The sequence below is a fragment of the Lissotriton helveticus genome, chromosome 8 (assembly GCF_964261635.1).
Source record: "Lissotriton helveticus chromosome 8, aLisHel1.1, whole genome shotgun sequence".
Lineage (NCBI taxonomy): Eukaryota > Metazoa > Chordata > Amphibia > Caudata > Salamandridae > Lissotriton > Lissotriton helveticus.
The window spans coordinates 366,208,597-366,232,301 of NC_136069.1; the positions used below are offsets into that span (position 1 = coordinate 366,208,597).

General features: G+C 45.2%; 1 protein-coding gene across 6 annotated transcripts in view; it reads right to left on the reverse strand.

Annotated features, from left to right (window-relative positions):
* The window catches only part of LOC144772688 (uncharacterized), a 554,957-nt gene that overhangs the window by 209,776 nt on the left and 321,476 nt on the right, over window positions 1-23,705 (reverse strand). For all 6 annotated transcript variants that reach the window (XR_013599822.1, XM_078657156.1, XM_078657158.1 and 3 more), the window contains exon 6: window positions 10,787-10,863. Coding sequence is in view for 5 of the 6 variants with exons in the window: in XM_078657156.1 (XP_078513282.1) it covers window positions 10,787-10,863 (77 nt within the window). In the remaining variant the exon portion in view is untranslated. The remainder of the gene's footprint in view (window positions 1-10,786; window positions 10,864-23,705) is intronic.

Here is a 23,705-nt window from a genome sequence, read left to right on the forward strand (position 1 = left end):
AAATTCTACTCGCATAAAACCATTGAAATTCCCACGTTATAGTTAGTTGGACTCACTATAACTTGCACGTCTGCAATGCACTGCTGATGACGTCACATATTATATCACTCATGCATATATTTAAATATTTAAACATTACTCGCTAATATATGTATTCACTAAGATACACTTAATAAGCCAGTTAACCAATCAATTTTTTTTTTTAAAACACTGAAAAAACCATAGGTTTCAGGCCTTATATAGTTAGGAATTAGCATTTAAAAAACCTTTGAAATTCACTGAACAAACCATAGGTTTCAGGCCTTATATAGTTTGGAATTAGCATTTAAAAAACCTTTGAAATTCACTGAAAAAACCATAGGTTTCAGGCCTTATATAATTAGGAATTAGCATTTAAAAAAACCTTTGAAATTCACTGAAAAAACCATAGGTTTCAGGAGTTATATAGTTAGGAATTAGTTTTTAAAAAACCTTTGAAATTCACTCAAAAAACTATAAGTTTTAGTGGTGTTATAGTTAGCTGGACATTTTACTCATACAAAACCAATGAAATTGCTCCTATATAGTTAGTTGTACTAACTATATTTCGCGCACCCGCAATCCACTGCTGATGATGTCACATATTAGATCAGGTTTTTTAAAAACTAATTCCTAACTATATAACTCCTGAAACCTATGGTTTTTTCAGTGAATTTCAAAGTTTTTTTTAAATGCTAATTCCTAACTATATAAGGCCTGAAACCTATGGTTTTTTCAGTGAATATATATACACACACACACACACATATATATACACACACATATGTCATTTTTTCTCATAACAATGCACCTCCCATCTAGGAGGCTAAACAATGCAATAACGCACATAAAACACTGTATTTGCAAATATATAAAAACACAAGTGGGCAAGAAGCACTTGAACTCTGTTTTTAATGAGTAAAACTCATGAAGAGATAACTGTAAATAAAGTAGACATTGTTAGCCTACAGGCTGCATTGAAAAACAATAGCATAGAAAATGAAACATTTTCCCACAAAAACTGGCACTGTGCCTTTAAGGCAGTCATGACCCCTAGCTTCCCATCATGCCTCAGGGGTGACAGTTAGGTCAGTTGTTCTTTGCGTAACCCTGAAGAACAGGGCACAAAGATATTGCTTAACCATGAGGAAAATCTCATTTGCCTGGGGAGGAGGGTGGGTTGCTTATGACTTTGATGAGGATACCCCTGGACGAGAACTAGGATTACAGGTAAGTAACTTATCCTTCTCTTCCAGGGGATCCTCATCAATAGTCATAAGCACTGAATAGAATAGCAAGTCCCGTCTCCCACATAAAGGCAAATGAGAGTAAAATGACCCAACAAACAATAACAGACGCAATCAGCTGTTGAACAGATTCCTCAAGGAGGCCTGGCCTACTTGAGTGTCTGTTCTGGTGTCTGAATATAGACAATAGTGCCTTGTAAATGTATGGACGGACCCAATATAGGGGATCCGTCATTTCCAAAGCCTTCTCTGGGTCTTGCCTAATCCTTTGGGCAAGTTACATAGCCACCACTGGCCTCGGTTATGAAGAAAAGCAGTCGTAGCCGCTTTTCCTCTGGTAGAATGCGCCTTGGGAGTAAACCCAAGGGGCCTAACTGATACGCTAGTTTGATACATGAAACTATCCATCTGGAGATTGACCGCTTTGAAGCTGGAAAACCCGTTCTGATCGACCCATAGTTAACAAATAGTTGATCAGATTTTGTCGTGGACTTGAACCTATCCAGATAGAATTTTAAAACCCTTTTCAGGTCCAGGGAGTGTAAAGCCCTCTAAGTTGGAGTGGAGGGATTAGGGAAAAAGGTGGGCAGAGATATGGTCTGATTTACATGAAAATCTGACACCACCTTAGGGAGGAAAGAGGGGTGAGTCCTCGATACGACCCCATTAAGATGGAAGACGGTATAAGGTTCCTTAGAGCAGAGGGCCTGTATTTCGCTCACTCTGTGAGCTAACGTGATTGCTACCAAGAAAGCCGCCTTCCAAGAAAGGTGTTGTAAGGTTGCTTTGAATATGGGTTCGAAAGGCGGACCCATCAGCTTTGATACCACCAGGTTTAGTTCCCAGGGTGGTGAAGGAGGCAGGACCGGAGTGAGACCTTCTTCAGACCCAGTAAAAAATAACCTGTAATTGAAAGAAAGAAGGTTGAGATGGTGATCGTCTATATGCAGTGACAGCTGCTAAGTGCACCTTAATGGAAGCGAACTTCAAGCCTGCTTTCGCCAAATAAAGCAGGTATGGAAGGATGACCTCTTCCTGACCTTTGGTCGGGTTACAATTGTTTTGGACACACCACGTATAAAAACGCTTCCACTTGCACGCATATGAGTGCCTAGTGGACGGCCTTCTGGCTTCTCTTAAGATGGACAGGCAGTCCTGTGACAGTCCTAAATGGCCATACTGGAGGACCTCAGTGTAGGAGAGTGGGGTCTGCAATCCCATGGCCACCCCAGATTTTTGCTTTTTGCTTCACTGGTTTACGACTTTCCCTGGCTGTGGGCCTGCTAATCAGACCCACAGCCTAGCTGTTCTCTCTCTAAATTGACAACCATGTACCTTAGGTGCATTTACCAATTGGTACTGGGCCACCTAAACAATCCCTGTACAGAATACCTTAGGTATCCAGGGCATAGGTGTACCCAGGGCCTACCAGGGGCTGAAGCATGTATTATGCCACCCCTGGCTGGCCATCTAAACAGACACAACTGGCTGCACGACAGCTGGGGCAAGGTGGTGTAATCACCCTTTGCTTTAGATATAGTTCCCTATATCTAAACCTAAAATGGACACATATATTCCTATCAGTCACTCCTATGGAAGGCCTTATCAATCCTGAAGGCAGAGTGCTTGGAATTATGTGAGATGGTGCTCTGGCATGAGCTGAGCCCGCTTGCGGAACCAAGTCCTAATAGCTGTTCCATGATAACGCTATACCATATACTCTTAAGTGCATTATAATCCTCGCGGTTAAATGCTAACTCTGGTATAACATTATCAAAACATGTCGAGTAAGGTGTCATACGAATTGGAATACTACCCCCTCGCCAATTCTGGCGACGGGGGTAGCATTCCACCCTTCTAGAGGGACACAACATGTATGTAACTGTAAACCCCGGTTAAAGTTAACTCGAGCCTTGGCATCACAAAATGGATGCTGCCACCACAGACACAAGTCTGACCTCCTGCTGCTGGGAGTCCTTCCAGCGAGGGAGGCTTGGACAAAGGGTTTCCTGCCTTGGGAGGTGCTAGCACCACCCCAGACAGGATTTTGTGTATTAGGTAGGCCCAGGCTGAAAGGAATGAGACATGCCTGGGGCACACAAGGTGCCCTGTGCATACACCGGTTCAAACCAGTTGCTGGGGCACTCCAGCCCCAGCTCTGGCGGGAAACTGGACAAAGGATAGGGGGTGTAACCACCCCCCTTCCTGATCCCACCCAGGGGAGGGACCTAGTCGTAGTGCAGCCCCCTTTAGCTGAATAAAGGTAGGAGCTGGTCCCATTCCCAGTTAGATTATTCTTGACAACTTCCACGAAGAAACTCTTGACCTTCGACCTCCTGAACCTCAGAAGACTGAAGAATCTCCCCTATGGTCAGGGAGTGACCATCCTGCTTCGCAGGCACCATCAAGCTCCTGTGCGGTTTGCTGCAAAGTCCTTCCATCCCGGAATCCGACGATCCAGCTCGACAAGACCCGGACCTCCAGACCTCTCTGACCTCTACCCACATCACAGCTGGGACCCGTGGTTGCGACGAGCAACGTGGAGACGGCCATCTTGAGAAAACCTGCACAGCGCTTCCAGCACGACCACCGAGGGACCCTCGAGTAAGTGCATCAGGGTCTGAGAAGCCCTACACCGACGCAGCTCCTGCACCAAAGACCAGCCCCCCCAGCATCCCCGTGATCTGCGTGGGGCCCTTTTGCTTGGTTGCTGCTTTTCCTGTTGTCTGGTCACTTGCCGGCCGGCTAGTGACCTTGAGACGACGACCCGAAGAATTCAACACTGCTAGTCTGGTCCCCCAGACTGGCCCTTGCTCCCTTGTGAAAGAGAAGCACCCCGGACCCTCCTGGTCCACACCAGACGCCATCTTTGTTCCACCGCGTGGCTTGCATTAGCCAAGGCCTGTTGTCCAGATCGACGATCCGACACCGCCAACAGCAGCAGACTACGTGGGACAGCTCGTGCCTCCAGCCTGGTCGTGAAGAGCAGCTCCTGGTCCGTGCAGCTACAGAGAGAAGCGACCCCTCCTTCACCTGAACGCGGCGACAGCTCCTGGTTCCCTCCTGGTTCCAGCACCGTCACTGGCTAGTGACCAAGACTCTGTCCCCTTCCTTTTCAGGACTTTCTTCTTCCTAGTTCCGTCCTTGGAACCACCGGACTCCTCCATCTGGCTGCCTGCCAGCAACTTCTTGTTTCAGGCATCACCGGGATCAACGCAGCAAACGCGACACCACTTCAGCCCTATGCACCCGCAGCCAGTGGGTTAGGTAACTAAAGCTTCTAGGTGCTGAAGTCTGTGTTCACTATCCTAGTGTTCAGGTCCACTGTTGTTTTCTCTCCATCCAGCCGGGTTCGTCCGGAATCCGTAACTTTGTAAACTGTAGCATCCACAGACGTTGGTACGCATCCCGCGTGAGAGTTTCCACTCTGCACGTGAGTTCCGTGGGCCTCCTGCTCCGTACTTACCTAGTTCGTAGCGTAGTCCCAGCGATCCTCCAGCCTCTGGATCCCCTTACAGTACTTTCTTTCCTCGCATTTCATTGTTTTGAGTATATGGTTTGTCGTGCCCCTAAGGCACACGTGTAAATATTGTGCGAACTCATATTTCTTTTGTAGTATTGTCATGTGCTTAGCCCTCTGACCTCATAAAGAGTCCAGAGGTGTATGTTAGTTAATAAATATCCTTTTATTTTCATAACAACCTGTGTGGTGTCCTTTCATGTGGTATTCAAGGGGTTATATTGTGGTAAAACCGCTGGCTTCACATGCCATTCAGAGTTTAGCCTAAAGACTGCTTTTGTCCACGCTACTAGGATAGCTGGTCTATAAGGTTGACTTTACAACCAATCACCATAAGGGTTGTTTGGACTGATACAAGGTGATCACTAGAACTAGTGAGCATCATATATCAGGCCAACTTCTCACACTCAGGAGCCATGCTGCCAAGTTCAGTGAGGATGAATCCTCCCATTCATCTTGGACAGCAGGTCCGGTCTGAACAGCAGCCTCCTGTGAGGGCATTCCGACAGGTGCAGAAGGTCCGGGTACCACCATTGTCTCGGCAAGTCCGGGCAATAAGTATCATCCTCGTGTGGGAATGAGACAGCTTGGTCACCTCCTTCGGGATGAGAGGAAGGGGTGGGAAGGCGTATACAAATGCCCCTGACCAGTCTATCAAAAGGGAATTCCCTTTCGACCCTGGTCGGTAGAATCTTGAGGCGAAGTCTCTGCATTTTGTATTTTCGTCGTCCGCGAAGAGGTCGATGGTGGAACGACCCCAAGCCTGGAATATGTCTTTGACGACTTCGCCGTTGAGAACTCAGTCTTGTCTGTCTTCAAAGTGACGACTGAGAGCATCCGCTCTCGCTTTCTGTTCTCCCGGCAGGTGGACTGCTCTAATTGATAAATTCCGTCCCAGGAGCCAATGCCAGAGAGCTTGAGCTTCCAGTGACAGTGTGCATGAGAGAGTTCCCCCCTGTTTGTTCAGGTAGTACATGGTGGTAGTATTGTCCGTCTGTACTAAGATTGAACTTGCCTGAATCGAGGGGAAGAAAGTCTTGAGGGCCAAGTGAACTGCTCTCAGCTCCAGCATGTTGATGTGATAGGACCGCTCTTTTGGTGACCACAGACCTTGTGTCTGAAGAGATCCCATGTGGGCTCCCCAGCCCTGGAGGGAAGCGTCCATGATCAGCGTTTGAGAGGGAGGTGCTTGATGAAAAGGTATCCAGACTTGCATATTGTCTTTCCTCATCCACCAAAGGATGGAATCTCTTGCCGCGTTTCAGAGACTAATTTTGTCGTCCCAGCGAGATGTCTGCTGGTCCCACTTGTCCTCCAGATCCTGCTGAAGAGGACCTATTCGTAGTCTGGCATTGGGAACCAGGAAGATGCAGGATGCCATCAACCCTAACAGGGAGGCAATCCGACGAAACAACAGCCTTCTGTTGTCCAGAACAACTTTGCATTTCTGTATGATGGAACACTGTCTCTCCCCCGAAGGAAACACTTTTCCTACCTCGGAGTCTACCAGAGCACCTAGGTAATGGATTCTCTGTTTAAGTTGTGGAGTCGATTTTTCGAAGTTCACCTGGAGGCCCAGTCGTTGACAAGCTCTAGGCATTGCAGGAAATGACTTCACGCTGTATGGTGAGGGACCCTTCAACAGCCAGTCATCCAAGTACGGGTACACAAAGATGCCTTTGCGTCGCAGAGCAGCTGCCACCACTGCCATGCACTTCATGAACACTCGGGGAGCTGACTTCAACCCGAAAGGTAGGACTTTGAACTGGTAGTGAGAAGAACCCACCAGGAATTTCATGTATTGTCTTTGATGCTGATTGACCGGAACGTGAAAATATGCATCTTGCAGATCCAGCGAACACATCCAATCTCCCTGTCCGAGATGAGGATATATTTGATGGAGAGCCAACATGCGAAACCTCTCCCATCTGATTGATTTGTTGAGTTCTCGCAGGTCCAGAATGGGTCTGTATTCTGCTTATCGACACTTCTTCTTTACCAAGAAGTATCTTGAGTAAACTCCTCACCCTCTTTGAGATACTGGCACCTTCTTGATGGCTGACTTTCGGAGAAGGGAGGCCACATCTTTCTGTAAGGTTCTCAGCTGGTGACACAATGATGGGACCAGAGGGATTGAGGGAGGGCGGCGTCGAAAACGTACGGAGTACCCATTCTGCAGCGTAGCTAACACCCACTGGTATTTTTTTATAGCTTGTCACTCTTCGAGATGATTTGCGAACCTTTCCCCCACTGGAGTGGTGAACGGCGAGGGGGGGAAGTGGGCACTCATTGTTGGTCTGTGTCTTGGCGGTGGTGTTAGACCGACGCTGGTTTCCTCTTCCTCTGGAGGAACGCCTGCCCTGATATTGGGATCTTTGCTGACCTTGCTGATCCTGATTTTATGCCAAAGAGGGGTTTGAACCCTCTGTTGGGAGGATCACAGATTGTAATTCTTGAATCGTTTGTGATGTTCCTTATTTTTTTCCAGACCCACGGCTTTTAGTGTGTCTAGCTCTGTTTTCATCTGGGACATTTCTTCATTCGTGTGAGCCCCGAACAAAGAAGAACTGGAGAAAGGAAGATTCAGGATGCGTGACTGCGCTTCTGGCTTGAGCGCTGTGAGTCGCCTCCAAGATGTCCTTCTAGTGGATATTCCATGCGCATAGGCGTGACTCGAAAGAGTAGCCCCATCAGCTGCCGCGCTGATTACTTGCTTAGCCACCAACGTGCCATCCTGCAAAACCTCTTCAAAGTCCTTGCGATCTTCCTGTGGCAACCTCTCTGAGAATCTCTGTAGAGAGTCCCACAGAAACCTGTCAGACCTGCCCAAGAGAGCCGACGCACTGGAAACCTTCAACATAGAGTCTGAAGTACCAAAAACCTTCCGTGCCCACGAATCTTGCGTTTTGCTCTCCTTGTCTGGTGGAACAGTAGATGAGGAAGCAATAGCATGAGTCTTTTTTGCTGCAGCAATTATCACAGAATCCGGAGGTGGCTCAGATCTAAGGAAGAGTCTATTGTCATCCGGGGAGCGATACCTTTTTTAAAATTCTAGCTGGCGCAGTCTTAACTGTCGCAGGCGTTAGAAAAATGTCCATCACGGGCTCTATGAGGCCCAGAACCAATGGCAGCAGAGGTCTAGATGCTGCCCTTTGGTGCAAAGTCTAAAAAATCACAGATGACTTACTCTGATGAGTTGGCATAGGAATGTCTTGAAAGGTGGTAACATCATCCACCGGAGAGACCCTCGACGGTGGACTGTCAGTAAGGGTAGGCGAGTAGTCTCTGTGGAACGTGCGAGTGGAAGAGGAGGATGGAGTTGGAGATCTGTACCTTCAACTCCTGCTTCTAGATCTAGACCTCCTTCTGTGCAAATGCACCGAAGTGCGGCTGCGAAATCTGGCTCTCGAAGGAGTACATTCTCTATCCACAGCCTGCACCAAACGAGCCAACGCAGATCTGTGGAGAGGGCTCGAGTTATGCTGATCCGCTGTGGCTGGAACTGTGGCCAGTGATGTAATGGACTGTTCCATTGTGGCTAAAGATGGATGGACGGCGATCTTTGCCCCTCAGGAGGCTGTGCAGGAGGAGGAGAGTTCATCTCTTCTTGCGCAGGCCTCGCTGGGGAATCTTGGTGTTTGTGGACGTCTAAATCACCACCTCCAGAGATCTTGACGTTGATCCTCTGTGAGAACTGGGTGAACCTGTTCTAGGTGACGGTGACTAGGACAGGCTTACTGGAGGTGAGGCCTCTTTGGAATGGTGCCTCGACAGTGATCTAGAACGCCTCTGCACAGACGGTCTTCTCGATGGAGACGCCTGCCTCAACGTCGACTTTCTCCTCTTGGAAGGAGGACTCAATCTTGCAGCTGAGCGGTCTATCGACGTCGAACGTCTACTCGACGCCGACTGAGTACCGTGTTTCGCTGTCAGCTGCCTCTGTTCTGAAGACCGGTGTCTTGACGTCGACCGGCGGTGGGCTGCCGTCGACGGAGATCTCTGCCTCGGCGCCAAAGATCTTTGTGCTGATCTCGACTGAGATTTCTGCCTCGACGTCGATGATGGAATATAGTGTTTCGACGCCGAAGATCCTTGGACTGACTTCGACAGAGACTTCGGCCTCAATGTCGAAGAAGGTGTCCTGTGTCTCGACGTCGAAGATCTTTGGACTAATCTCGGCGGAGACCTGTGCCTCGACGTCGATGATGAGACGACGATGCAGTGATGTGTCTTCACATTGAAGGGGAGGAGAGGAGTGGTTTTCACTCCCTATGTGCTCATGAATGTTTGCCGGCCAAACATTCATGCGCATATAGCATGCTCTCAACCCAGGCTGCATTACAGCCTGGGTGATGAACATGCCCAAGCCCCTATTCCCCATCTGAGCGCCGAGCCACTGGAGGAAGGAGTGTAGAGACGCAGGGATGTGGGCAGGAGGTACATTTAAACAATTTTTACCCCCTTCTCCCGCCTCCCTGCCACCCCGATCAATGCCGGCTGCCACTGCCTGTGGCAAGAAAAAAGACACAGTCAGACCCAAACAGAGTCTGTATTTTGTGCCTTTCGGAAGACTATCATCCTGAAACTTGTGCACACTGACAAAAATGTCTAGAAGGGCCATGAAGGACAGGAAGAGGATCAGGCTCCATGGCCTACAGGAGAGGTTGCCTCACTAAAGCATGAGGGATCCAGAGATTATGACCTCTCTATCTCAGTCCCCTCATCGCCTAAGAACACCCAGAGAGGTAGACCCACATAAAGGCATGCTAATAGGAAATGACTACCCTTCCTGTCAACATCGAGAACAAGCATCGTCCAAATCTAGGAGAGTTACTGTTTGCTGGAGTGTATATCCATTAAGAAAAAGAGAACACTGAGCAGCAAATGTCTGATCCTGGGCCTGGTACTGTTGAAGCGCAGGATCACCATAGAATGGCTCTCGCCGATGGTGCCTAAACTGACAGACTGGCTTAAAGACATGACGGAGTGGGTGAATACAAAAGAACGACACAAGCGCAAAACATGCAGTGACAATAAACTGGGTGACGACTTGTAGGCTTGGGCAGCAATGCTCTCTGAATTATTGGCTCCCCCAGATGAGCTGACACTGTAGATGCATATGAAATTGAGAATGCTGGAAAAGCAGAGATCTAAAAAGAACAGGATCAATGAGATATATATATATATCCTATATTGTGTAACCTATATTACTTAACCATTTTTATTGCACAGGTCTAGGGATACCGACATCAATGCACTGTATTGGTTGAATGTGATGGGAATATGCTGTACCAGGGGGCAGGGGAGGTAGTTACATGATGTTTCTCCTTGTGGTACTGAGACTTTCAAGACTACGTTAACAATTTAACTGTGATTCTGAAAATTCCAATACAAATCTATCCACCCAAAAAAATTAAGTATTGTCCGAATCTGTTAGCTTTAGAGTGCTGTATCGACATCAAGACACTATTCGACAATGAAGAAACATAGCCAGTCAACATGATAGACTCAATTTTGTTGATATACCCTTCTATGTCGAAATCCAACGGTATCTCACACTGTCAAATTAGACACCACCGTCAAGGACAAGAGCGAGCATCATTTGTAGACGTAATCTAACCCCTCAAACATGAGTGCAAAGATCAACAAAGTTTGTTTGTGGGTTTGGTAAGATGTCTTAGAAAGTCTTCCTGAGAGAAATTAGAATGACAAAGGTCTCTCACCTCCTTCCATGTAATAGGATTAGTTTCTTGTTCTTTTTGAAAAAGGAACTTTACTTACATGTATTCAAGACAAAACATCTTTAAACTGATAAAGACAACAAAAACATATTTGAAATCACAAAGTGTCTTTGCCACGGACATATGAACAGATACACAGTTAAAAGAATCAAGAAAAAAATGCTTATCGATGTACGGCATCACCACTGTACCACTCATAATATCTGAACGGTAGCAGAAAATGCTTAAAGTAAACAACAACAACAAAACAATCTTCATACCTTTCCAGTTCAACAGGATCACTTTTCCACCAAGTTTCTGGCTCATTGAACTGCACAGTATAGCCTCGTTCTATTGCCTGTATCAAAAAAGGTTACATTAACAAAATGTGCCAATACCTTTAAAGAGCAACCTGACAATAAAATTACTTTCTGTTATTAATTCAGGCGTTCCACAGAATCAATTACTTCAAATGTACAGATCATAGCACATCTAATAAGAGGCTAGATTTTATCGAGTCTAGCAAAGCAAAGAGAACTGAGCACTTCTGGTAACACCAGTAACTTAGTGTGTAGTTAGATATGGATATTTTATTTTCCATCAAGAGAAGTCAGGCTATTGATTGAAGAGATATGAAAAAAGTGTTCATCTCCCATCAAAACCTATGCTGCACCCTGTAAACAGAATTTGCATATAAGTAATCATCATGTTGCTATCGAGGAAAAACATTTTAATGAAAAGCATTTGCAATGCAATAGGTCTCGCATTAGGAAAGTTTGAGCTATTGGTATTGTAAATGACAATTTTTTTATTTATGTGCTGGTTTTGAAAATAGCAAAATTAATAGCTTTGTCATTTACAATGCCAATAGTTTTAACTTTCGTAAATGTGACACCTATAGTATTTGTAACGCAATATGTGTTGTATTTACATGACTTAGATGTATTGATATTACAAATAAAAATGGCTTGTAATTTTTTTAATAATTACTACTTAAAAAAAGTTATTGTAATTTATTATAATGGCAATAGCTTAAACTTTTGTAAATAACTTTTGTGAATATTATGTTCATTGTATTTTATTATGACGAAAATCCAAGAACAGAAGTGAAATATTAACATCTTTTTGTGACATTGGTAATAAAGCTTGAACCACCAAATTCATATCCTACTTACTGTTGTAAAAAACGTGCTTTCTACTAGTTGAGCAGTTTCAAAGCGCTGTGAGTGCTTCTAAGTATTATTTATAGCCATGTTTATGTAGGGAATCCTGGCTCCGCTGCTTGGGCATGTTACTTCCCTTATCTGCCTGGAATGGGAGCGCCTGAAGTTTCTAGACTCTTCAGAGCGCTGGGAGGAGGAGGAATGATGCCCTTATGTCAGTCGAGAATGTTTTACATTCCTCTTTTATGGCGTACCGATTTGGGGGCCCACAAGGACCTTGTTTTCCTTATGCCCCGGGTGGGCCAGGTCCCGTGGACAATGTTGATAAATACGCTGCCATATAAAGAGTATGTTTGGTGCCTGAACGTTGCATGCCACGAGGGAAACCAACCGATCCACTGTTCTCCCACACAGGCTTACACATCCCACACGCAGACAAAAACTCACGCACCACCCAACACGAGTATATACACAGCTGCCCACAGTGCACACACGTCCCAGACATGAAACAATTGTGGGTTTTTTCTGTAGTATCCACAACTAATAGCAGCCGTGCATCTAGCCTACATTGAGACTGCAACACGGGGGATTGCAAACCAATTCCAAAAATCAAAATAAACCGACGGATAAGTGACGGATGACACAATATATATATTGCCTCCAGCCGTGTCTCCCAGAAAAAGAAAGAAGCGGAACCAGATTAATGGCGTTAAAAATAAATAAACCAATAACCACGAAATTAAGTTTCAGTTTTCACATTCTCCATTCCAATGACGTGAACTGTAAACCAAGAACCGCTCTGTGCTTTTCAAAAAGCAGCACACGGTAACACGAACAGGTGTGATCTTGAAATAAAGGAATCATGCTTTAAGTTACATTTGAATTTGTTTCCCAAGTCAGACTGCGCTGCGACTGACTTGACCCACTAGTGATCGGTGTGTGCAGACTCACGCCCTTGCGCACGGAGAACGCTTGTGCTTCTCATTGTGTTTAATGTCTGGGAGATGTGGATTGCTCGTCTGCTGTAAAACGTCCCCCGTTTCCTGCTCAAATACTGTTTTAATTCAAATCCCGTTATCGCATTTTTCCTAAAAATCACAGCTGGCGCTCACAGCGTGCAGATGTCACGCACCACCCCACCGAAAACAAGTATCAGCCCCATTGTGTGCGCACAACGGGATACACAGGATATATGCACCTCCTCTGTCACACCAGATGGTGCCAGCGCCTCATGTACACTCGTGTGCGCCTACCGCACATGGGTAATGGGTGGCATCTCTTAAAGAAAAGTCAGCTACCATTTAGTGTCCCCGATCATCAACACTTTCAAGATGTAGCACCTACATTAAAACAAGCATTAAACAAGGTGTGTGTGGCAGAAAATTCCCCCGGAATCCCGCCACGGCCGCCCCGGAAGTCAGGCAAGGTCGCTTGTGATGGGGGCAGGCCGCGTCCGGACCGGAAGAGGCAAGCGGAGTAAATGCGTCTCGCGGCCCGGGGCTCCTGTGAGCGGTGGAGAGCCCTGGGGCCGCCAGCAGGAGGCTGCGCAAGTGTTGCGGGGCTCCCTTGACCAAGAGGGAGCCCCGGGAAAGGAGCTGGCAAGAGCCGCAGCGAGAACTCTGCGGAGGGGGCACGAGGCACATGCCCGGTGCCTGCCCCTGCCGCGTGCTGAGAGCGGAGTCCCCCGAGATTGGCCCGGTAAGTTCAAAAGGGCTGAGGGGGGGGGGACTCCGTAGGTGCTGTTGCCCTGGCCGGGAGGATCACGATGAGGCGCGCATTGCAAGGGAATTGTGGCCTGTTCAATGGAGCGCGCGTTCTCGTTTCTAATTGAGCGCGTTAACCGAAAGCGAACCCACACAGCAAGCAGCCAGCAGCAAAAGCGTGCTCACAAGGACAAATCTGAAGCGCGTAACCGACTCGTGTCTCACATTCGCAGAAGTCAGCAACATTAGTTGTCGAGCTTGGACGCATGCTTCGCATGCTTTTCCAGCTCGACCTAAAAAAAACAGAACTTTATAAAGTGTGTCAAGAGGATTACAAATAGTTTACATTTTGAACTTGAGTCTAGAATGAAAGTCTAGTCTACTTTGTTACTTTGAATCTACTGAGATGAGAGAGTTGTATTGGCTACTTATGATAGAAAAAGACTTTGATGTGAAAGGTTGGGGGCAGTGTTTTTATAAATATTTCATGGAGGTATTTAGACAAGACACAGAATTAAAGTACGTTAAATGTATCCCTTTAACCAGATTACATACTCAAGGCACTAGAAATATCGTTCTTGCCAACAACCAAAACAATGTGCCCTAATACTGCCTATTGTCAGTGTGACAATAACAAAAGGGCTATGACAAAAAAAGTATATTTTTCTTATGGTGCCATTTGAAGAGCAAAGTTAAAGGTTCAACACTACAGGAGACCGACCGTCTTCCTTTCAATGAAAACTCTAAAATATCTTCTCTCTCAGTACAATATTGTAATGAACAAAAAGGCTTTGGGTTACTAACTGGTATGGGGAGGCATGCTGGGTATAAACCAAATCCATCATTCCTGGCCTATTAACCGACAGGTAGTGGTTACCTTAGTGAATGTTAAAACATTCCAGATTTAAATTAATCACTGCAGCTAACTGTTATTGTCCACCATATCTTACATATCTGTCAGTGCACTGTGTGATTAATTTGGTCAAGTCACGCTTTGAGGAGGCCCAAAGGAATGAGGATTCCTGTGAAGCTGTTGACAGAGAACATAAGATAACTTCTCACCAAACGTTTATTGCCCATGGACAAGCCCAACACCTATGATGCTAGTGTTCTAGTGAGGAGGCAAATTGACGGGTGTTAACACCTGCAGCAGCTTTGACTGACAGTTTATTGGAAAGGCCACACTTGCACATCTATTTAGAAGGCAGAAACCTGCCAGAATTGTGGTGTCCCGCTCTGGTTGATTAATTGGCCAATCATGCTTAAAAAGTAGTCTGAAAGCACAAACGATATGAGACAACAGCAAGCACCCAATCACAGTCACCTGTACTTTGTTATCATTCCTCTGACCTCCAGCTCTGCGACATGGCACATTGGTGGGTTATCATATATATATAAAGTAGGGAAGGAGACTGAAAGGAAAGAACTTCTGTGGCTTCTGAGTATTGCAACTGTTCCAGCCAGTACCCTGTACACATGTACGCCATTGACCCTGGGGAGTGAGGACAAGGATACATGTTCATGGCAAGTCGGCAGGTCCGAGATCAGGTTGATTTCTGTAACTAGTCTTGTAGGGCCGGCAATATTATACTCCATTAACATGTTATTCATAAAAAATGTATCTGCCTCTGGGGTCTGATAGAGATAACAATCTACAACTATTATGTACAAAACATGTGTGGTAGTAGTTCCTAATATTTCGAAGGGGCAGCCCTCCCTCTGCAACAGGGTAGCTTAAAGTGCTCAGTGCCAGCCTCTGTGTTTTGTTAGACCATAAGAAGGAAGAAAACATGCTAACTATCTCTTTAAAAAAAGATGATTGTAGTGCGCACGGGGGGGGCACTAAATAGAAAGTTAAATAAGGGCAGAATAGACATACGAATTAGTGCCACCCGACCTAATATTAGTACTGGGAGTTGGTTCCATCGTACTAAAACGTGTTTCACTTTTTGGATCAAAGGCGTATAGTATAGTTCAAGTGGAATATATCTTTTACTTTCTCTTTGGGCGAGTGTTGTAGACAGATCTAAAATCTAGCAATAGTGAATTGATGGAACAATTGCACAGTAATATCTCCGTCTTGGATTTATTTATTTTATAGCCTCCTATTGCCTGGAAATCCGAGAAAATCCTCATAATTTCCTCCTGGGTGTCAATTTTAGGATTTAAGAAAAGAACAAGATTGCCAGCATACAATTTTACATTAGTCATCCCTTGAGGGGGGGCGGTATGCGCCTTTTTCTGTCTGATTGCTATTGCTAGGGGCTCTATAAATAATGCAAATAAAATTGGAGAAAGAGGACACCCTTACCTGGTTACTCTATTTATTGGATAGGTGCCTACGTTTATGGAGTTAATTAGGATTTGTGCCTGTGAGATTGTGTATAAACGTCTTATTAGTTGTATGAACCCATCTGGAAAGCCAAACTATTCAAAAATTAAAAACAGACATTGCCATTAAACCAAATCGAACGCTTTTTCAGCGTCTAAAAAACAAATCTGGGCCTCAATCCTGTTTTTAAAAACAAAAATCCAGTGCTTCTAGTAAAAATTTCATGTTGGTATGGAGCAATCTCCCGGCTACCATACCGCACTGATCCGTGGGAAATAAGAGAGCCCACCATTCTGTTAAGCCTATAAGTAACAAGCTTTGTAAAGAGTTTATAATCGACATTAAGAAGGCTCATGGGCCAATACGAATTAACGTTCTCGCTGTTTTTATCCTTCTTCAGGATACTAACCACTACAGCTGTATGGAAAGATAGCGGAGAATCGCCCCCCTTTAAGAAGATGATTAGCAAGTTTTAAAATGTCAATATTAAGGGTAGAAGCGAAACCTTTTTAACTAAATCAAGTTCATCAATCGTAAAATCCGCTAGTAAATTTTCTTAAAATTCCATATTTAATTAAGGAATAGGCAAGTTGTGAAGACAACCTAAGATCGATTCAGAGGATGCATGATGGTCTGATTGATAAATTCCCTTGTAATGCTTAAAAAAAGGCCTCGCCTATGTCCCGAGTTCTAGTTAGGCGTGTTTTAGATGGTTCATCCCAGATACTCTCAATTCTGTTAAGTACCTGTTTCTCCTTTGCCTGCCATGCTAAAAGCTTCCTTGTGTATTCACTTTCTTCATACACTGTCTGGACGTAAGTCCTACTTGCTGCATCCCCTAAATCATAATGAAATTCCCTCATTTGTAATTTTTCCCTGGAGTAACTCTTGCTTGGTATTCCGATTCCTATTCTTAGTGTGCTCCTGGTTCGCATTGGCGAGTCTTGCTTGGATCTTCAATCTTTCCTCTTTTTAGGGCTCGGCTGAACGCGCGGAAGCGCGTCTCCGCCGAAGCTCTTTTGTCGGCGTGTGTGCTTCCCAGGAGACAATCCTGGCCGCGCGCATCGCCCTGAAGGCGATTTCAAAGTGACACGCGCACGCGAACGAGCGCTGCGGCCAGGCGCTGTCTCCCGAGAAGCACACACGCATGCGCATACACACACACACAAGCGCCCACGCACGCACGCACATACATAGAGACACCCCCCCAGCTCACATACACACACGAGTGCACACCCCCTCTCCCCCACCGTCGCACACATGCATACACACACACACGCACGCACACACACACACACACAACGAGGGAACCGAGCCCCAGCCCCCCTCAACTTACCAGGTGAATTCTGAGGGACTCCGCTCTCCTTCTGGCGTCGCGAGACGCTTTCACTCCGCCTTCTCTTCCGGTCCGGATGCAGCCCCTCCCCCGTCACAGGCGACTTTGCCTGACTTCCGGTGAGGCTGCTGGGCTCAAATCTTCTCATTTGCACTTTATATTTTTTTTCTTTTTCTTCCAGAAGCAAACTATTTGTCCCCTCTATTTAAAGAATTATTCTTTTCGTCTGCAGAAAACTCTTACCTAGACTGAGATCAATTACTAGCCGTACGGTACCTTCCCTATTCTGAGAGCACACTGTCTACTACGAGCGAGTTTCTGGGTGTGCACTAACTCACACAACATGTACCCTTGACATCTGCAGGCTGAATCGAAAACTATTCGTCTGGGGCACAACGATCTGCCATTCATGCACACGCTTTTACCACGTACCTGATGTACGTAAACGTTTACCCCCCGCCTCCCAAACAAGTGCACAGCATTCAACATCGGAAGAAAATCCGAGGAATTAGATTAATAAATAACAATTAAAGGTCGCCCACTTCCCTGGGGTCAGGCTGCCCTCTTTGCTGACAAGTTTCATGTTTTTTTCGGCAATCTGTTTTCAAAAACTCCTGTTATCTAAGAGTTAACAACGGGCGGGCTCTCTGCAGCTGCAGATGTCTCGTTGTGTAATTCTTTAACTGATTATGCTCTGTGCTGGTCAGGTGCTTTGAAGTGGGAGTTCTGCCCTGTCCTGTTTCATCATTCGAGCCTGGGCAACAATACCCGCGCAGACAGAAAACGTAAGAGTTGTGATTGGTGCATTTTGCGGGCCCTTTCAGAGTGGAATTTTGTCAGTTACAAATTAGGGCAGGGCTATAGGGGCCAATTAACAAAGGCATTCCGGGAATACTTGAAATAGTAATCCCCGTAGTACTCTTTTATGTATTCTTGTATACTTTTCTGAAATGGCCCCAAGACATCCAACAATAGGACTAACAAGAGTGGCTTTAAAACAAACGGTAAACAAGCATTTGCAATGCAATAGGTCTCTGATTATTCAAGTTTGAGCTATTGGTGTTGCATTATTATTAGCAAAGCCAATAGCTCAAACGTAAATAATGCGAGCCCTATTGCATTGCAAATGCTTGTTTTGCTCTTGGTTGCAGTATTTCTTTTGAGGTGATTATGCCTCTTAGAGTGGCCTTAAATGCTTCCCAGATTACATTAACTGGGGCAGAGTCTTTATTTATATAGAAAAAGGAGCTAATCTCATTGACTATTTCTGTGCACCACAACTCATTTTCCAGATGGAATTTATTAAAACACCATCTTTTCGGTTCATTTACGTCCCCGCTGCGATTTCCATTTTAATTAGGGCATGATCAGAAAAGGCGTTTAGAATATGATCATACTCTGGAGACTCCAATGGAATTGGCAAGGTTTGCAAACTTTGCATATAAGGTTAAAGAACTCTTAAGTAAAGCCGTCACATCGCACCTTTGAAATGAAATGACTTGGTGCGAAGAACCCATGCTTCATTTAGGATTGTACATCTTTCACTTTATTAGAATGAAATCGCCCAAGTATATTTAGTACTCGGTTTATTTATGCCACTGTCGGACTCATGTACTTTACAATAACATCAAAACTTTTTACATAAAATATGGTTTGAACATTTCTAAAATAATTATGAATGCATTTTATAACTCGTGACTCCAACCCTCTCCTGCAAGACTCGCAAAGTCTGCACACAAGGGGAAGGACCCTTCAGTATTGAATTGATTTATTGGCTTTATACCAGTTCTTTATTGATTTGATCTGTTTTTAAGTCCTGTTTGCAAAAATCATCTTGGTTTGTTTTAGTAGCTACAATATATCAAAACTCGCCAAGCATGCATTAATTGTAAGGAAGTGAGATTTTATTTGAATTTTTTTGTAACAATTTGTATTAGTTGACACAATAAACTACTCATTTATTCATATGATCATACTTATTGACAGAGAGATTGTACGAGATCAAGAAGAAATCTATTCTAGATGCTAAATCGTATTTTGCCGAACAGCAAGAGTACTCCCGCTTGCCTGGGTTTTTAAGGCGCCACTTGTCTACGATATCTAAATAATTTTTACAGCTAGACAGGGCAGTGGAGACCAGGGGTTTATTTTGTTTGCGCTCTTTTTTCGTGGAGTCAACAGAAGGGTCCTGCAAGAAGTTAAAATCACCTCCCCATATAATATGTCCAGGGATACAAGATAAGGCTTGTTTTAGCTGTAAAAGAGGGAATGGGTCATCGATAACAGGTGAGTAAATTGTGGCCAGGATGAGGTTTAACTGATTTAGTTTTCCATGGACAAACGTACATCTTCCCCCTGGATCTTAGTGTGATGAATTTACTTGAAATTGAACATGCTTGCCTACAAAAATGCCCACACCCCTCTGCGCACTACCTGAGACAGATGAGTAATAGAAGCCCGTCCAGTTCTTAAAGATTTTACTTGCGTCTGAGATACTCTGGAAATGTGTCTCTTGAAAAAAAGATAACATTGGATTGTGCCCTCTAAGCCAACTCTCAATTGCATGGGACTTACACCTATTGTTAAGACCATTATTGTTAGGTTACTCCAACTCATAGTTATTGTACCTTGTCATATGCTTAAAAGTAAACCCTATGGGACCCCCAGACTTCTCTGGGCTCTAAAGGTTGTGAAAGCACACTTGAACCAGTCCTATATGGATTAGTAAAATATGCCCTAATGCATGGTGCAGGCCACGTAAGTACAGCGTAAGTAAGTATCCAAGAGAACACACAGCAGTGCCCAAGATAGTTAAAGTGACTTGTGCTAGCGTAAAACAAAGCCAGTAGCATATTAAAATATTATTCGTTGACTGCGTAACATCAACACCGTGGGTAGCGCCTAAATACCTAAATACAGTACTAATCATAAGAATACGGACATACTCCTATCATACTCCTTTGGCCTTGTAGAGGTTTCCCATGCGTTTCAAAAACTACCTTCCTATAAAGCCGCTTCCTAGCAGATGGCCATCTAATGTGCAAATTTAGCATTGAGCAGCAAGACTTAGTAGCAGCTAAAGTATAATGTAGAATAAAACATAGAAACCTGAAGTGCATTGTATAAAGGAGGTATACAAAGCGCTTAAGTGCCCTACTTCTCTGACCATCTATTTGGAAAAATACCTTCCTAAAAAGCCTTTCCCAGAGGATGGCCGTCTAATATGCAATTTTAGCATTAAGCAGCAAGTCGTATTAGCAGCTAAAGTGTAAAGTGCGATAGAACATAGGTACCTAAGGTGCATTGTATAAATAAGGTATATAAAATGCTTAAGTGCCCTACTTGCCTGGCCATCTGTTTGGTAGAATACCATCCTAAAAAGCCGCTTCCCAGAGGATGGCCGTCTAGTGTGCAATTTTAGAATTGAGCAGCAAATTGTATTAGCAGCTAAAGTGTAAAGTGCAATAGAACATAGGTACCTAAGGTGCATTGTATAAATGGAGTGTTTCAAGTGCTTGAGTGCCTGGAAAATATATACAGTACTTTTCATAATGAACAGCTCTTCTATGAAACATTCCTCTGTAATATCTATACAAATTCTGCAACAATACTCCACACAAGAACTCTCTTTTTTCTAGATACTTCACCCCCTCCACTTCCCCCCCCAGCCGTTCCTGCCCCCCCCCCCCAGGAGGACGGAATTTCTCACTATTCCCTACTTCCTCCGCTTTTTACTGGATGCCATCATATTGCATCCTTTTGCGTCTCCTGATTCACCTCATGTCCACCCTTAAGCTAACAAATCATGCATGTTTTTGTCCGAAGCCACCCTTGTCTGCCTTATAACTTCAGTATATCTTCTTTTACACAGCACACAGTTCTTCCAAAAAAGATTGAGCTTCAGATGTGTCCGTAAAAATACAAAAAATTCCTTTAGCCAAAACTTTTAACTTTAATTGTTGGACGATTAAAGCTTGTGCTCCTTTTGCTTTGAAGGAGTCTATCATCTTAATAAAATCCTTCCGTCTGCGTGCTGAGGCTGCGGACATATCCAAAAAGATTTTAAAATGTTGGATCGCTGATGTAGAAAATTATCTTTTTGCTATTGTTGTGCTTAGAATTCTTTCCTTAATTCTGTAGTCTGCGAAGTTCATTAACATTGTGCAAGGGTACTTGGCATTCAGATGTTTCTGTGCAGGAACTCTGTGGGCTCTAGTGATTGTAAGGTCTCCTTGTAGCTACGGAATTACCTTCCTCAGGAGCGTCTCGGACCACCCAACCATATCAGCATTCTCCAGGACTTCCGGTACTCCGACCAGATGCAGATTGGATTGCCTATTATAATTTTCTAAGTACTGGAGTTTTAGCTCCATCTGGTACTTCTTTTTGTTTAGCACTTGGATGTGTTTCTACATAGCTGAGGTGTTGTCCTCTAGATCTGAGACATGATTTTTAACTTCTGATAGCCGTTTGGGGATATTCACTACACTCTCCTCAAGCTTGGACAGTCTTTCATGCAACTGTGCAATTTCAAATGCCGGAGATACTTTAAAATCCCTTAGCTCTTGTAGGATGGTTGTGAGCAGACTTTTTATTGAGGTCTTTCCTTTAGTCCCATCACATGAGGTCACCGGATCCGATTCAGACTCAGACATAGTCTCAGACTCTGGCGCTTCTGGGATGGCTTGAATGTCACTTACTACTCCCTGCGAGGCCTGTAAAATAGCTTGCTCGCCTTGAGTAGGAAGGGGGCTAACATGAGTCTTTCCTAGGGAATCTGCCTCAATTTGCGAGTGTGATTGAGGCTGTGACTGGATTGACTGCGCCAGCGAAGCAGGCTGACCTTGATGGTCTGATTGGGGTCTGGGTACTGGTCCATCATTGCTTGGTTGCGACGTGCCTTTTCATTTGTTCTGAGGAAAGAGATGCTTATGAAAGAGAGGGTATTGCTTGGAGCTGAGCTGATTGTGATTTCCCCTATTGGAATCGGCTGCTTCTCCGACCTCTCCAGCCTCTCCACCTGTGGCTTGTGCTAGGCAGCTTAGATCTAATAACTGTTCAGCTGAATATTCATCTTCATCTGAGAAACCATGCAGAGCATTTTGCTCAGACAGCTTATCCTTCTGAGCCAATGCCTTTGCCTTCAATTCCATCCTCTGTTGGGCATTTCTTTGGCCCCTTTGCATCCCTCTTGGGGCTGGTGAAGGTGTTGACATTGTTTGTCCAGGCATCTCTAGGATTTCTTTTCCCGACGCCACCTTGCTCTGTTTTCCACGGATATACAGATCTTTTTAGCGAAACAACCAGACTTAATAAATTGGGGAGCCAACCAGACTTAATGGATGGGGGAGTAAACAGGGAGAAGAGATGTCCCAGAGATGTCTCACAAATAGCCTGCGTGCCAAAATGCTGGAACGCCACGGCTAATTGTCTGAACTGAGGCCACGCACTACGCTGCACAAGAGCTCTGCAAACACTCAATAACAATACAGAGGCTGATACTGCTAGATGGTGCTAGGTGGTTGAACAGTTAGGGTGTGCGCCACAGGACACTGAGTTTTAAGGTCTCTTAGAGTCTTAATGCCCCCACCATAGTCAGTGGTACAAAAGGGGGTGGTGATGGACGGAGCATCTGAATCAATCAAACACTCACACCCAGTCAAAAGATCTGGGTTTAATCCATCACCGTTCTTTAGCCCACTCTGCCACTCCAGTTCAGACATGGCTATATGCAAATCAGTCTGACCCTGTGCCTCATGGGAACAGTCCAGCCCGAACTGCCAAGCCATGTCTTCCCTGGACCGGAAACAAGCTTCCGAGGACCGGTTTCTGGCATTCCAGCTGTCTTCAGCCCGGCTTGCTTGAATCCAGTGGCAAAGTGAGCAAGGGACTCACGTCTGAGCATACCCTGCCACACTTATGGTGCCCAAAGGCGGTACAAAAGGGGGGTGGTGATGGACGGAGCATTTGAATCAATCAAACACTCGCACCCAGTCAAAAGATCTGGGTTTAATCCATCACCGTTCTTTAGCCCACTCTGCCACCCCAGTTCAGACATGGCTATATGCAAATCAGTCTGACCCTGTGCCTCATGGGAACAGTCCAGCGCGAACTGCCAAGCCATGTCTTCCCTGGAAACAATCTTCCGAGGACTGGTTTCTGGCATTCCAGCCGTCTTCAGCCCGGCTTGCTTGAATCCAGTGGCAAAGTGAGCAAGGGACTCACGTCTGAGCATACCCTGCCACACTTATGGTGGCCAAAAGCGGTACAAAAGGGGGTGGTGATGGACGGAGCATCTGAATCAATCAAACACTCACACCCAGTCAAAAGATCTGGGTTTAATCCACCACCGTTCTTTAGCCCACTTTGCCACCCCAGTTCAGACATGGCTATATGCAAATCAGTCTGACCCTGTACCTCATGGGAACAGTCCAGCCCGAACTGCCAAGCCAAGTCTTCCCTGGACCGGAAACAAGCTTCCGAGGACCGATTTCTGGCATTCCAGCCGTCTTCAGCCCGGCTTGCTTGAATCCAGTGGCAAAGTGAGCAAGGGACTCACGTCTGAGCATACCCTGCCACACTTATGGTGGCCAAAAGCGGTACAAAAGGGGGTGGTGATGGACGGAGCATCTGAATCAATCAAACACTCACACCCAGTCAAAAGAT